We start from the raw sequence: 15,122 nt of genomic DNA on the forward strand, positions 1-15,122 counted from the left end.
TCTTTCCTGAAACATGATGTGAGCATTCTCTCTCTCTCACACACACACACACACACACACACACCTATCTTCCATCTATATTATCTATCTATCCATCTATCTATCTATCTATCTATCTATCTATCTATCTATCTATCATCTATCTATATCATCTTTTTACCCATTTTTAACAGAGACATGAGCAATCAATCTATTCCACTTTTCTGTTTTTTATAAGAAAAGGCAGAATGAATGTGTGATGACAAATGGCAAATGATTCTCAGCCTTGGTGTTGGGGAACCATAGAGAGTGGTGGGGACGATGGCAAACTGGAGACCATTGCCTTAACTGAAGGCAGAAGCCCCTATCCAATGCCAATCAATTGTTGGCACAGGGAATGCAGGTCCCATGTTGCCAGGCTTTCCAAAAATTTTAAAAGAAGCTAGAAATCTGGATTTTAATATAAAATCACCACATTATCAAATATTGCTAATTTAATTTGAAGCTTGTCAGCAGGCAGGCTGAACGAAACATACCTGTAGGCCAAATTGAGCCCATGGCCACCAATTCACAGCTCTGGTTTAACTGTCAAACATTCATAGAACTATTATATAATTGTGGTTGATGTGGCTTTTTCTAAGCAATATAGAAATATAGTTCTAAGAAAGTCAATGATAGTTTATATGGCACTTTATAAGCAATAGAGAAATATAGAACTAAGAAGGCAAATTCCCCATGGTTAGTAAATCAGAATAAAATAAGATATGTCCAGCACAGAATGGCTGCAAATGGGAGAGAATTCGTATTTACAGAGAGTATGAACAGATTAAGAAAGGTACCTAAAGCAAATAATTTTGTTAGAATGTACTTTGCCTGTGTGTTAGTTCCATGTGGGGCCATCAGCTCTAGAGAGGGCTGAGGCTGGGGTCTTGCCGCTCTCTTTCCAGTCACACTTCCTGCTGGAATATCACCACCACCAATAACGGAAGCTAACGTCCAATGAGCATTGTCTTGCATCAGATACTCTGATAAATGCTTTATATCTCAGTAAGACCTTGCATGCTCTCAACAATCTAGGAGAAAGGAACCAGATTTGCCCATATTTCATGTAGCTCATAACAGAGCCAGGATTCACCAAGGCAGCGTGATAAGGGGTCTATCTTCCTAGTGACTGGGAATTTATCACCTTGAGGATCTTCTGACTCTCTATGAACTCTGCAACATCTGTAGACCTGCCCATTCCCTTCTTCTCTTACTCCTTTGCTCTGGGACTTGTCAATCTGTCACTCACAGGGTAGGCGACTTGGTAAATTACATGTTCTCATTGGGTCTCAGTTTCTTCATCAACAAAATGGGGACAGAAGGGATATAGTTGGGTCAGGTTTTTTAGGGCTCTGAGCATAGTAAATGTTCTGGGATTCCAAAATGCTCAGGGGAAACCAATGATTTCACCTGACCTTCACAGCCCTGTGCACACCCATCAATCAGCTTGCTTGCAAGGTCTTAGCACTCTAGTACTGCCCTGCCCACTCGTCTCCCTCCAGCCCAGGGAGTTCTTATCCACTTACTACTTGGGTGTGTGTCCCTCTGAGTATTACCTTCCCCTCCCCCTGTTTGCTCCTCAAACTCTCAGCAGACCCCAGAGCCTGGGTTAACTTCACTCCCATCTTGAAGCTTCTACTGCCATACTGATTTCTTCCTTTTCTGCAGATTGCTTACGTTAATCCCAGACCTGACCCCTCACATGGGCACAGAACTTTACAGGGGACAGAGTGCTGAGGCATGTAAGTTCTCTCCTAGAGACTCACAGCCACTGGCCATGTCACAATCACTACATCCACTATGAGAAATAAAAAACCAGACAAGGGTAGCATTTGCCCAACTTCACTCTGTAGCCAGGGCCAGAATTAGACTGGAGCCCAGGCTCCTGACCCCTGGGCCAGAGCTTCCTTCCAGCCCTCACTGCCTAGGCTGGCATTAACCCTTTCATGCCTGAGTACTGTGTGTCTCCAGTGAGATTTTGTTTTGGGGAGTAGGAAGTGGGTCCAATCCTCTTGTCTATAGATGGATAGTATGACTGAGTGGTGAAGAGCATGGGTGTTGGTGCCTGTACGCATTAGCCTGGGCACATTTTAAATGTCAGCTTCCTCATCTCGGAATGAGGATGATTGCAGTAACACTTTTCCAGGGCTGTGGTGGGTATTAAACAAGATAACACAGGCAAAGCGTGTAGCACAGGGCCTGGGACACGATCAGTGCTCAGTAAAGCTTAGCTACCATCTCTGTGCCCATCTCATCTCCTCTGCAGGGCTAACTCAACTTACCTTTCACTTGGCAGATGGTGACTCTCTCAAGGGGCACCAAATGAAAACCAGGAACTGACCACAGAGCCACAGCCCTTGTTGGCAGGTGGCTCCTTGGTGCATAGGGAAGAAAGGCCCTTGGGGCTTGCCTGATTTCAGAAGTGTCCAGGTCTCAGCGGACCTCAGTGGTGCCTCCTCTTGCTCAAAGATCTTACACTGCTGTGCCTGGTGAGAATCTTAATAATAAAAAGCCACCATTTGAGGGTTTTGCCAGTGCCGGGCCTTGTGCTAAGCTCTGTACAAGTGGGATAGTCTGCTCGGTGCCCTCCGTCCTGCCACACACCAAAGGGCTTTGGAATTCCGAGACTGGTTCATTTCTTCCACATCTCATCACAGTGTCTGGAGTGATGTCACACCTAAGACTGGGTCCCTTCATTCATCCAACGTATTGGTATCTCCTACTCCCAGGCACTATTCTCGGCAGACAACAGAACAATATAAATCCTTGCCCTCCTGGAGGTTACAATTGGGGTGGGGGGAGAGGATGCTGCAGGGAAGGGATAGAGAAGAAAACGCTGGACTATTAGACACCTTTACATTTTTATTAGGATTATCATATATAGATATATATATCTGTCTATCATCTATCATCATCTATCTAGAGATAGATATATATCTATATATATACAATCACTTATACGACCCAAACAGGCCACTCTGGGGCATTCAAGTAAGTTCCTGGGTCAAGCATGGAGGGCAGGGCACAGCAGCCAGGAACTCAGTCCAGCTGTGTGACCTTGGGACATTGGTGGCACCTCTGAGCCTCAGTTTCCTCGGTTATTTAGGGAAATCACAGTGAGTTCAGCCTTCCTGGGCCGTTGAGAGTATTCCATTGGCCCGTGGAGAGCGCTTTTTCCGCGGGGCAGCCAGGACAGAGACAGACGCGAGGGCGGGAGGGAGCCGCGTCCGCTTTCCCAGACGAGCGCGGACGTGGAGCTTCTCTCGAAGGTTACTTAAGGCCGCTTCGCGTGGAAGCGGCGGCGGGCTGGACAGCGCGAGTCTGTGGAGGGGGGCAGGGGCGTGGGGAGTGGGGGCAGAGGGGCGTGGGGAGTGGGGGCAGAGGGGCGTGGGGAGTGGGGGCAGAGGGGCGTGGGGAGTGGGGGCAGAGGGGCGTGGGGAGTGGGGGCAGAGGGGCGTGGGGAGTGGGGGCAGAGGGGCGTGGGGAGTGGGGGCAGAGGGGCGTGGGGAGTGGGGGCAGAGGGGCGTGGGGAGTGGGGGCAGGGGCGTGGGGAGTGGGGGCAGAGGGGCGTGGGGAGTGGGGGCAGAGGGGCGTGGGGAGTGGGGGCGCGGCGCCCCGGGAGCGCGGCGCGCGGGGAGTCGGGTTTCAGAGCGCGGGTGAGTCAGGGCGCGGGCTGCGAGCCGGGAGCCTGCCCGCCGAGGCCGCTGCCCAGCGCCGCCTTTGTTTCCTGCAGGAAGGGCGGGCGGCGCAGCGCCCCTTGGCCTCCGCGGAGCTCTCCGACTCAGCACCTTCGCGGCTCCACGGGACCCGCGAGATGGCGCCAAGGTAGGACCCACGTCCCCGCGTCTCGGCCCCGCCGGCCGCTCTTTGCCACCTCACCTTCTCTCTCTCGGCCACTTCTTGCAGGAGGAGCGGGCGGTGCTGGCGCCTGCCGTGGCTGCTCGGGGTCTCCGCGCTTCTGTCCGCTGCCATCCGGACCCGCGCCGCCACAGGTAGGCGCGCCAGCCTGAGGGGGGCACCTCCGCGCCCTGGGGACGTTGGTGTGGGCGGCGGGAGCAACTGCGGTGCGCGCTTCATTCCTGGACATAAAAGGGAGTCCTCGCCGCCTGGTGCGCCCCGGAGGTCCTGCCGCGGCTTCCCCAGCAACCACGGGCTTAGGGGGTGGACGCAAGTCCCTGGGCGGCTGGGGCGGGGGCAGCGCTATCTGGACGCCTGAAGTGTCTAGGCCAGGCGCGGTCCCTCCAATGATGGGCAGGCAGCGAGGGACTTCGGCAGCACTGTGACAGGACCAGAGGTTCCGCGGTGACACGCAGCCCCTGCTCACCCAGAGCCCGCGCGCAGGTCGTGCGTGCCGCCTGGCCCATTGTACGGCCAGCTAGTGCCCTCCCTGTACACAGGTGCGGAAGCGTGACCGCCAGCAGACACACCTAGTGCCTTTGCGGCGAAAGAAATAACGGGACTGGATTGCTCTGACGCCCAACTCAGCGTTCAGTGACCCAGGGAGTCACATCCGTGGGGCAGTGGCTCCACGCGTGATGGGAAGAGCTACGGGCTGGGAGCCAGGGGGATCTGGCCCCTTCTGTTCCCTGAGCCCCCTTTCCCCACCAGGACCCAGAGGTGGTTGGATGAATAGTGGGGTCTTAGTCAAAATCGATTTCTGTTAAGGTGTGTCAGGCTGTGTGGGTTTGAATTGTGCCTGAGTTAGGTGGTCTTGTGCCTCAGTTTCCTCATCTGAAAAAGGGGAACAATGAGATCACCTTATCTCTTGGGAATACTGGTGCCGATTAAGAGAAATGTTAGAAATAATGTGCTTTCCACATGCCAACACATACTAGGCACAAAATAAGTGATAGGAATTACGGTTTGATTCTTGCAGTAACTGTGTGAGAAAGCAATCCAGGCATTTTTACAGCCTGTATTTACTGAGGATGAGAGAGGCTTAGGCAGTGGCCAGTCCCAGAGGAGGATTTGAGCCCAGGTCACCAGGCTCCAGTCCTTCCTCACTCAGCTCTTTCTCCACCCAGTTTAGGGAGAGAACTATGCTCTCCACCAGTAGACTCGGACCCCTTTTGGATTTAGATTAGTGCACAGCCTCAGTAGAGGTGTGCGGAGAGGGGGAACAACTTCTGTCCCCCTGAAGGACACTGGGAATCGAGTGGGTGGCCTTGGTTAACTCTTTGTGTGCTGGAGGAAGCCTGGGACAACGCAGATCATTGTCTCCTTGGGAACGAGACCCAAATGCGATGACGGTTTTCCCTGCCAGAATGTCCAGCCTGGCATTTCTTGCAGATCAAAGGGCAGCTGGAGCACAGTTTTGGCTTCTCAGCACTATGGCCCATGTCAGAACGTTGCAATTTTGTATGTGATATAGGGTACTGCCAACTCAGCGGCAGAGAGCAGCTTCAGGTTCTGTGGTCTTTAGTGAACTTTGCTGCACCCCTCACCCTCAAAAGGAAGAAGGTTTTGGGGAGACACACTGTAGTGTTTCTTTCCTCCTCCTGTTTGGAGGCTGGATTCCCTCAATATCAGGTCAGGGCTATGGTTTCTAACACAGAGGAAGTCCTGTTCACATCCATAATGTAAAAAGGGAGTGCCAGGAAATCCTCAGGAGCTGAAAAGGGCCAAGGGAGGGTCATTTGCTACTGATTGGTATTCAGTGCCCTTTGGGATTCAGAAGAGAATCTTCCTAGATATGTGAAATGCCCTCCTGTAAACCAAATTTTGCATGCAGTTTAGTAAGACTAACATTTATAAACCACTTCATATGTTTGGGCAGGGGTGTGAGCACGCTCATGTTTCATTCATCCAGTCCTCACAATCACTACTTGAGGTGGGGACTGGGACTGTTATGACGTATTTCTGTACTTCAAATAAGGAAATTGAGGCCCAACGTCCGTCCCAAGGCTTCTCATCCCCTGAGTGTTTCCTGGCCCACCCTATTTAAACAGACCTTTGTCAATGGGACTCTGTCCCCCACACCAATCCTTGTATCCCTAGTGGGTCATGGCTGAGCAGTAAAGTTACCGTATCATTGGAATACCCTATATTTTAGAGGATAAGGAGATTGTTGTGGGGGCAGGGACGGTAGTGTTATAAGTAATTTGTTCCTGATAATGCTGACATGTGCAAATTATCTACTTTTCTTTCAGCTGTTTGATTGTGAACTATAACAATCCATTCAAAAAAGTGCTCACAAAATGTACAGTCCAATGGTTTCTTATACTGCAAACATCATGTAACTCAGGTCAAGAATTAGCAGAGCCCCCAGCAGCTCCTCTATACCCCTTTGCTGTTTTATTCCCTCCTTCCCCTCAAAGGGAACGCTCACCTTGATCTTCATACTGATCACTTCCTTTGTTTTAAAAATAACTTTAGTAGCTAAGCATGTATGCCCAAATTCTAAAGTTCCACTTTACTTGATTTTGAACCTTATACGTGTAAGATGTCTTCTTTCACTGAATACTAAGTTTTGAGATTCATTTATACTGTTGCATGGAGCTGGAGTTAATCCGTCTTCACTGCTGTGTAATATTCTGCTGTATTCATATACCGTCCATTATTTATCCATTTTTCTCCAACAACATATGATTCCCTCCATTTGGGGTTAACATAAGTGTGTCTGTGAACATTTTTGTACATGCCTCTCAGTGCATGTGTGCAGATATTTCTGTTGGTGCTATGTCTAGGAGTGGAGTGCTTGTCATAGGGTGTGCAAATCCTCCAGCTGAACAGACAGTGCCGACACATCTTCCACTATGGTTGTTCTAAGGTACATGGTCACCAGCCTGGTACGAAAGTCCCCATTTCTTAGCATCTTCACCAGCACTTTGTCTTGTCACTAGATTTCATTTCAGCCTTTCTGATGGGTAGCTATTAGAATCTTATTGCAGTCTTAATTTAGACTTTTCTGATTATGAACTCGATCACCTTTTCATGTGTTCATTGGACATTTGGACATCCTGATTTACCTTTGTTATTGAGGTGCAATTCACATAACATAAAACTAGCCATTTTCATGTGTACAATTCAGTGGCATTTAGTACATTGACAGTGTTGTGTAGCCATCATCTCTGTCTAGTTCTAAAACATGTTCATCATTCTAAAAGAAAAGCTTAATTCCATTAAGCAGTCATTCCCGGTCCCCCCCATTCACACACCTCACCAACCCCTAGCAACTACGAAACTGCTTTTTGTCTCTACGGATTTGCCTACTCTGGATATTTCATATAAATGGAATCATACCATATCTGACCTTTTGTGTCTGGCTTCTTTCACTTAGCATCACGTTTTTGAGGTTCATCCGTGTTGTAATACAGATCAGTACTTCATTCCTTTTCATGGCTGAATAATATTCCATTGTGTGGATGTACCACAACTGGTTTGTCCATTCTTCCACTGATGGGAACATTTGAGTAGTTTCCATACTTTGGCTCTTGTGAATAGTGTTATTATGAACACTTGTGTACAAGGATTTGTTTGAGCACTTGTTTTCAACCATTTTGGGTATATAGCTAGAAGTGGAATTGCTCGGTCATAAGGTAATTCCATGCTTAAGTTTTTGAGAAACTCCCAAACTATTTTCCACAGCGACTGCACCATTTTACATTCCCACCAGCAGTGTACAAGGGTTCTGATTTTTCCACATTTTTGCCAACACGTGTAATTTTCCATTTTTTAAATTATAGCCATCTTAGTGGGTGTGAAGTAGTATCTCATTGTGGTTTGCGTTTGCATTTCCATGATGACTAATAATGTTGAGCATCTCTTCTTGTGCTTCGTGGCCATCTGTGGATCTTTGGGGGAAATTCTGAAAACTAATCAGAGCAGGTTCAGGTTTTGCCTCTAAATCACTCACTCTTGCTCACTGACCATCGCAGATGGTTTCCCGAGTGAGAAAGAAATAATAGTCACTCCTGAGATTTTGCAGGTAAGTGGTCTGTCACCTGACCTATGCCCTGGCCTGTAATGAGCTACCATTGCTTACATGCCATTAGAATTTATAATGCATGTAAGTGATTGTAGTATTTTAATTACTGGCTGATTTTTGTTTGTTTGTTTGTTCCATCTAATGTTGGGAATGCCTGTGGCAGCATCACTTTCCACTTGTGGGTTTTACAGCAGCACGAAAGCTGAAAACCTCTGGCACACTGAACTACTCATAGCTCCCCATATGTTGTGGAGATTTTGCAATCTCCTTGACTCTGCACAGGGTGTGGACTAATTTCCCTGTCTAGAGCACACTTTCTCACCTTCCCTTTCTCTTTAAGGTCTAATCTTACCAGTAGCTTAAATGGCACCTCTTTCAGAGTGCCTTCCCCGGATCTCTCCCGCTGAGCTTTCTCATCAGGAAACCCTTCCAGCCCTTCATCTCTCTCTCTCCAGGCCCCCCACTGTCTCCTCTATACTCTCAGTTTGCTTATTCATCTCCCTGGAGAGTTTGGGTCCTGCCTCATTTGTCTGGAGTTGTCCCCTTGGACTTTGGCCATTTTGTTATGATCAACAGTATTGCTGGGGACATCTTTAGACAGATGGCCTTTGTTTTCTTTTGGGTTATTTCCTTTGACTAGATTCCCCCAAACAGACAGAACTAGTTGGATAGTTCCTGTGTATGTAGATGGAGCTTTCCTAGATGCACATTTAATCACGCCACCCGCTAGCTAGTTTAACTGCTCTTGCTGGGTTCTCATTGTGCTGAGGGCGGAGTCATGACCCTTACCCCAGAAGGCGCTCGGTGGTCCGGCCTCTGCCTGTCTTCTGTTCTCCACTCACACACAGCCTCTCTTGACTTGGGCTCGCACCAAACCACTGGCAGATTTCTAAATGAGATATGCGATGTCTCACCTCTGTATCTTTGCACGGGCTGGTCCCTTTTGGAGAATGCCTTTCCCTTTGTCCACCTGGAAAATCCCATTCATTCTTTTAGGTTCCTTTGTGGGAAGCCCTCCTGCTCTGCTAGGCATGTTGGGTGTCTCTCCTCTGAGCTAACACTGTCTTCACCCGTCTCTCACTCGCAGGGCATTTCAGACTAGACAGTGACTATTGGTCACTCGTTGTCCTCCCCTACTATACGGGAAGTTCAGTGAGGCGGGGACTGACCCTTGTCCAACTCTGAATCCCAGGACCTAGCCCAGGGCCTGGCACAGTGGGCACTCAGGAAACTTTCAATGAATCAGAGAAGAAATGAATGGGTAGGTCTAGCCTGTGGTCTAGAGAGAGTATGCCAATGTACTACTTCCTCTGCAGTGTGCACTTCATCTTGATTCTTCCACAGCTCTGCCCACCATGGGGTGACCATGGCTCGGTAGTTGGGGTACGTTATTGAGCTTTTCCTTTAATAACTTTCAAAACTAGTTAGGCTGGAATTTACACTAATATTACTTTACTCTTTATCTTTTTTCATTCCATCTCATTGTATAAACAATTTTTCTAGCTTATCCCCACTCATCTTACCCGTGATAACCTCTGTTTTGCCAAAAATTGTACTTTTATATTTTCTCTGCTTGCTAACTAGATGAGCTTATACAGTTTTCTTTAATGTCTACAGCTTGATCCATTAAAAACGTACCATAGATTAGGGTGTAATCTGAAGTCAGTTCTTTTCCATAGTGGTACATTGGATTCCCCCAAATATGAATTAAAATGTGAGCTGTGTCCCCATCATTTTGTTTCTTCTGGTCAACGTATAATTTTTTCCCTGAAATTTCTATATTACTGGTCACTTTCCTGTGCATGTGTGTTTATTTTCTTAAAAATCCACATGGTCTTCATAATTGTTGCTTTGCAATATGTTTTAAAATCTGGTTAGGGAACTCACCCCTGCCTCCTTCATTGAGCCATAAATTCTTCAGCACAGATTGATTTATCACATAGTTTCCTCTTGATAGCTTGGATCCTGAGAGTGTCACAGTGGTAGCAGGCAGGCGAGGGTTATAAAAAGGGAGGCAATCTTACAAGAAGATTCAGTTGGAGACATTAATGTGTTGTAAAGAGAACAAATGAGTAACTAAGGCTTCAGAGTCAGAGCAGCAGATTGTAGGTTGTGAGCTATTGCTTTTGACACACCCCAGGGCAGCTGAGATGGGTCAGAGGTGTTGGAAGGAGGCAGGTTTGATGACTGATCACCTACCTCTGCTCCATCCCAACTTGAGAGAGAAAACGTCTCGAGTTAGAGCAGAACCTGAGAAAAGATCCAAAGCTCTTCTGGGACAAGACCTGATGAGGGATACATGAGACCTACGTCACCTAGTGAGTGCAACCCAACCCTTATCCCCATCAGAACTCAACTTAACCCAAGCCAGCCGAATCCAATTTAATTCATTTCACACTTGTTGTATGCCATGGGTGATTTAAAGAACTGGAAGGGCAGAAAACTGTTCTGAGGGCCCTGGTATCTCTCTCAAGTGACTGTGACCCCTGACTTTAGTTAGGTGTTGGCGGAGCCCCTTCCTGGGTTCAGGGAACTTAGCTAGAGTCTGGCTTGCAGGGAGCCAGCCCTGCCTTAGGTCTGTCAAGAAGTCACCCATCCCATCACTGAGGGACTCAAATGAGGCCCCGCTTAAAAGCCCCTTCCACCACCAGGAGGTCTTTTATAGCTAGCTTCCTCCCAGAGTGCACATCTGTTGAAGTCTTTAAAACTGTCTGCCCTGTTCTGTGTTCTGGCTACTATGATAGGTTTCTGTCTTCCTCCCATGTTTCCTGGCTGCCTGCTCTCTTTGAGGCCCTCTGGGGTGGGGAGTGGGGTGGTTTAAGAGCTGCATGGGACCCAGTGCCCACCCTGGAGAGACTCACATTCCAGCAGTAGAGACTGGTGGTGAAGCAGCTGGCTTGAATCCTAGGGAGCTTGTCCTGTACGTGGAGGCTCGCCTCTGCACTGCCAAAGTAGGGGCGTCCATTTTTACCAGAATATGAGTGAGGTGGGGAGGTAAGCAGGCTTTTAAAGAGGGGATTTAGTTTTTCAATAATGTTTAAAATTTTTGATAATAAAAATCGTAGTCATTGTAAAAACCTAGGGGGAGAAAAGGAGATTGTAAAGATCACATATCATCTCAGAGATTAAACCCTTCTAACGTTTGGTGGATTATCTTTCAAGTTTATTTTCCATGCCTAAATAAGTGTGTATATTGATACGTAATATGAATAGATCTTTCTGTGGGTTGTATTTTGTTGCTTGTTTTTTCCCCCCTTAACAATCATCTAGGCACTTCCTCGGGAACAATAAATATTCTTCCCTAACATCCTTTGTAATTTGAATAGTATTTCATTATGTGGATGTCCCATAATTAGACTTGTCCCATTTTAGGTCTTTAGGCTGTTTCCAGTTCACTATTATAATCGCTATTGTGAAGACCCTATTCTTGTTGCTCTGTATTTGACCATTTCTTTGATTATTTCCTAGCACGGATTTCTAAAACAAATTGTTTTAGGGTCTAGTGCATGCCCATTTGGGTCTAGTGCATGCCCATTTGGAAGGCTTTTGTTACATCCTTTGGAAAGGCAGTGATAATTTACTCTCCCCACAACAGCCTATGAGAATGCCTAGCTCACCCCACCTTTGTCCAGTGCTGCTGTTTCTTTCTTTTAAAAGGAGAAAACAACTAAGGGGGCAGTGCCAGCATTACTGCTCCAAACTGTCCTTAGTTGAATAGAGTCTGGGATTTCTTCCTCCTTTTCCTCACCCTCAAATTCATTCATTCATTTTGCATGTGTCTTGTGGTGAGGGCTAGAAGAGAAGAAGGTTTTTCAGGAAATTAGAACGCAAGAACTCAGATCACAAGGACCTTGGTGGTTCTTAACCCTGGCTGCACCTTAGAATCACCTTGGGGATTCAAAAGGAACCTGATGCCCAGTCCTCCCGCATTTCCAGGATTCTTAGTTAATTCATCTGGGGGATATCCAGTCATCAGCAGGGCTTGAAAGCTCCTCATGTGCTTCTAAGGTGCAGCCAGGTTTGAGAGCAACCAATGTAGTCCAACAGCTTCCTTTCAAAGCTGGTGATCCTGAGTCCCAAAGAGGAAAGCAGCTGTCCACGATTGCAACATAGGTCAGGCCAGAGCTGACACTGGACCCCAGAGGGAGCATCAGGGGGTATAGCTCATGCGCATGAGCTCTGGGATCCTCGGTTCACATCTCAGCTCTGCTAATTCTCATTGAGTGACCTGGGGCCAGTTACCTCTCTTTTCCTTATCTTCCTTATCTGTAAATTGGGACAATAATTCCTACAGTGAGGAGAAATGAGATAAGCCTCAGGCCTGTAATTGGTGACCAGTTCAATACCTCCTTCTTTCCCTGCTCCCACATCACTTTGGTTCCTTGAGGGCAGGAACCCTATTTTATTTATCCATGCTTCCTCAGCGTCTAACATGGCACCACACGGACACAATGAGCATTTGAATCCATTAATGAATGAATCATTCAAAGGCTGAGAGTGTGGAGATCTTAGTGAAAACCCAGCATTATGAAGCCCTGACCATAGCAAAGTCTGTGTGTGCTCCCAGCCCTGCTGGAAGACCACCCACTACCATCCACTGCAATGGATGATGGAGGGGCCAGAGTGGGGTGGGAGCAGGGCTGGATATAGCCTATATATCGGGGATAAAATGCGTGTCATGAAAGAAAAAGAAAGCTATGCATTTTGGGTGCTGGAAAGTTATAACCATTCCATCCTATAGAACAGAGGTGCAGAGAGTCCAAAAGCTGAGGACAAATTGAACCTAAATTCATGCAGTTTCAACAATGTCACACACAGAACGCCGTCTGAAGTTGGGTCAGCCAGTTGCATTTCCCCTTCCAGACACACAGTCTTAGTGGTGGCGAGTTCTGTCTTTATTTTCATCACACAGGTTTGTCTCTTGGCCTCTGTTCTCTCAACCCTACAACCCACCCCCGTACTGCAGCCTGGTAGTCTCCTAGCTCATTGTGACTCAAATGGGGTCCATAACCAGCAGCATCAGCAACCCCGGGAACTCAGCAGAAATGCAGAATCTCCAGTCTCACCCACAGACTCAGTAAATCAGAAGCTGCATTTTAACAAGATCCTTGGTAATTCACATACACATTAAACTTTGGGCAGCACTGTGAAACCAACTCTGATGATGTCACACCTTCTTAGAGCCCTTTATTATCTTTCTATGCTCACCACCTGTGGTAGACAGAGTAATGGCCCCCCAAAGGGGTCCACATCCTAATCCCCAGAACCTGTGACTATGTTAGGTTACATGGCAAACAGGAATGATGATTGCAGATGGAAATAATATTCATAATCAGCTGACTTTAAAAGAGGGTGAGGCTCCTGCATTACCCTGGGTGGGGGTGGGGGGCACAGTGTAATCACAAGGGTCCTTTGTGTGCTCCCTTCTTTCAGCTTTTGCTAGCGCCACCTCACAGTCTGGAATATTCTCCCTGCTCTGTTGAAATCTTCTTTTGCCTTTTCTCCTTTATAGACTTGCTGCTTAAAGTGTGGTCCCTGCGTGAGCAATATCGGCCTCACCCAGGAAGTTGTTAGAAATGCAGGGTCCCAGGTCCTGCCCCAGACCTGCTGTGTCAGAATCTGTGTCTTACCCAGGCCCCTGGGGATGCATGTGTACATGGAAGAGGGAGAAGCGGGGCTTTGTGCCTTGTGGTGAAGTGCTGCAGCCATGGGGTCAGACCGAGCTGGTTTGGTTCTAGGCTTTGTACTTATGACCTTGAACGATTTACTAATACTCTTCTAGCCTCAGTTTCCTCATCTGTAGAGTGGAGATAATAATATTATCGATCTCAGAATTCTTGTGATGAGTTCATGAAATCCTGTCCCCAAAGTTCTTAGCATAATGCCCCGTGCACCATGAACCCTCAGTAAAGGGTAATGGCCATGGTAACCAGTTTCAACCTCAGTGCTAATGGACATGGCCCCTAAATCCTCTCTCAACATTGGTTCATTCCATCTGAAGTCAGAATTCATTTGCAAATCCGTCTCGCCGAGGATGGGGCAGGCGGCACAATAGCATTCATGTTTGGAGTTTAGAATCATTGACCTTCCAGTCAGGGCTCTTCCCAGACCTGCTGCATCGGAATCTGTACCTTCTCTGGGCCCCCAGGGTTGCATGTGCGCACAGCAATGGGAGACACAGGGCGCTGTGGTGGGTGGTTAAGTGCTGCGGCCTTGGGGTTGTGCAGAGCTTGAAGGAGATAAGCAGCCTCTATGTGATGTGGGAAAAGTGAAATATACTAAGCAAAGACTTTGCAAATGTGGGTGGGTGGGACAGGATTAATCCCAAGGTTTCTGGCTCAAAGACAATGGCCATCCTGCCTGTCGTAGTCTGATAGATTTTTCATTTGTTCAACTCACTTTCACTTAAACATTTATTGACTGCATCCTGTGTACAAGGTAATGTGGTATGTGCTGGGCAGCAATGATGGACAAATAGGCACGGTTCCCACCCTTGTGGGGCCTACAGTCTAATGGGGGACACTAAGGAAAAGATTGGACAAAAACTCTGAATATTCATAAATGGCAAAAAGTGTTATGAAGAAGTACAGGGAGTTATGAAAACACATACCTGGCTACTCTAATCTGTACTGGGGTGTCAGGAAAGCTTCCCCAAGGAGTGACATTTCAGATGACATATGAGGGGTGAATAGATTTAGCCAGGAAAGGGGGTGGGGTGGCGGGTTGGAAGAGGAGTAGAATGTTCCAGATAGAGGGAACAGAGTGAGAGGATGGAAGCAACAGCCTGTGTGTAGCCTGAGCATGGTGAGGGAGGGGAGGCTGTGGGGATCTCCAGGTTGGAAGCAGAATCTCCATCCAATAGCTGCTTTCATGAACCTGGCCTCGGGCTAATCCCTTTCCGGTATGGTGCAGTGCTTGTAGCCCAGGGTCCAGGGGCTGAGGGCCTCTGGGTCCTACTCTCTGCCCTGTTCCTGCATCTACTTATCTGAGAGTGATTTGCTTCGGGTGGGGGCACAGGGTCCAAAGCTGTTGTGCTAGAACTCTTAACCCCGTGAGGGAAAAAGCTCGTTCTGTCACTGCTGGCTCCCCAGCACCTGCAACAGTGACTGTCATACAGCCGACGCTCAATAAATGCTAGATGAATGAATAGATGTATGAGTGTTCAGGGCTACAA

The 15,122-nt window shown here is 47.7% G+C and overlaps 1 protein-coding gene across 2 annotated transcripts in view; it reads left to right on the top strand.

Moving 5' to 3' along the window:
- The first annotated feature begins 3,205 nt into the window (after positions 1-3,205).
- Positions 3,206-15,122, top strand: part of COL15A1 (collagen type XV alpha 1 chain) — a 97,966-nt gene continuing 86,049 nt past the window's right edge. Inside the window, exons 1-3 of one of the 2 annotated variants that reach the window (XM_081066450.1) lie at positions 3,206-3,290; positions 3,755-3,846; positions 3,928-4,013. In XM_081066450.1, coding sequence (XP_080922576.1) covers positions 3,836-3,846; positions 3,928-4,013 — 97 coding nt within the window. In that variant the 5' untranslated portion in view covers positions 3,206-3,290; positions 3,755-3,835. Of the gene's footprint in view, positions 3,291-3,675; positions 3,847-3,927; positions 4,014-15,122 lie in introns of those variants that run through there. The other variant, XM_081066451.1, reaches the window with a different exon arrangement.

Source organism: Rhinolophus hipposideros (genome assembly GCF_964194185.1).
Source record: "Rhinolophus hipposideros genome assembly, chromosome: 11".
In the NCBI taxonomy this organism is placed as follows: domain Eukaryota; kingdom Metazoa; phylum Chordata; class Mammalia; order Chiroptera; family Rhinolophidae; genus Rhinolophus; species Rhinolophus hipposideros.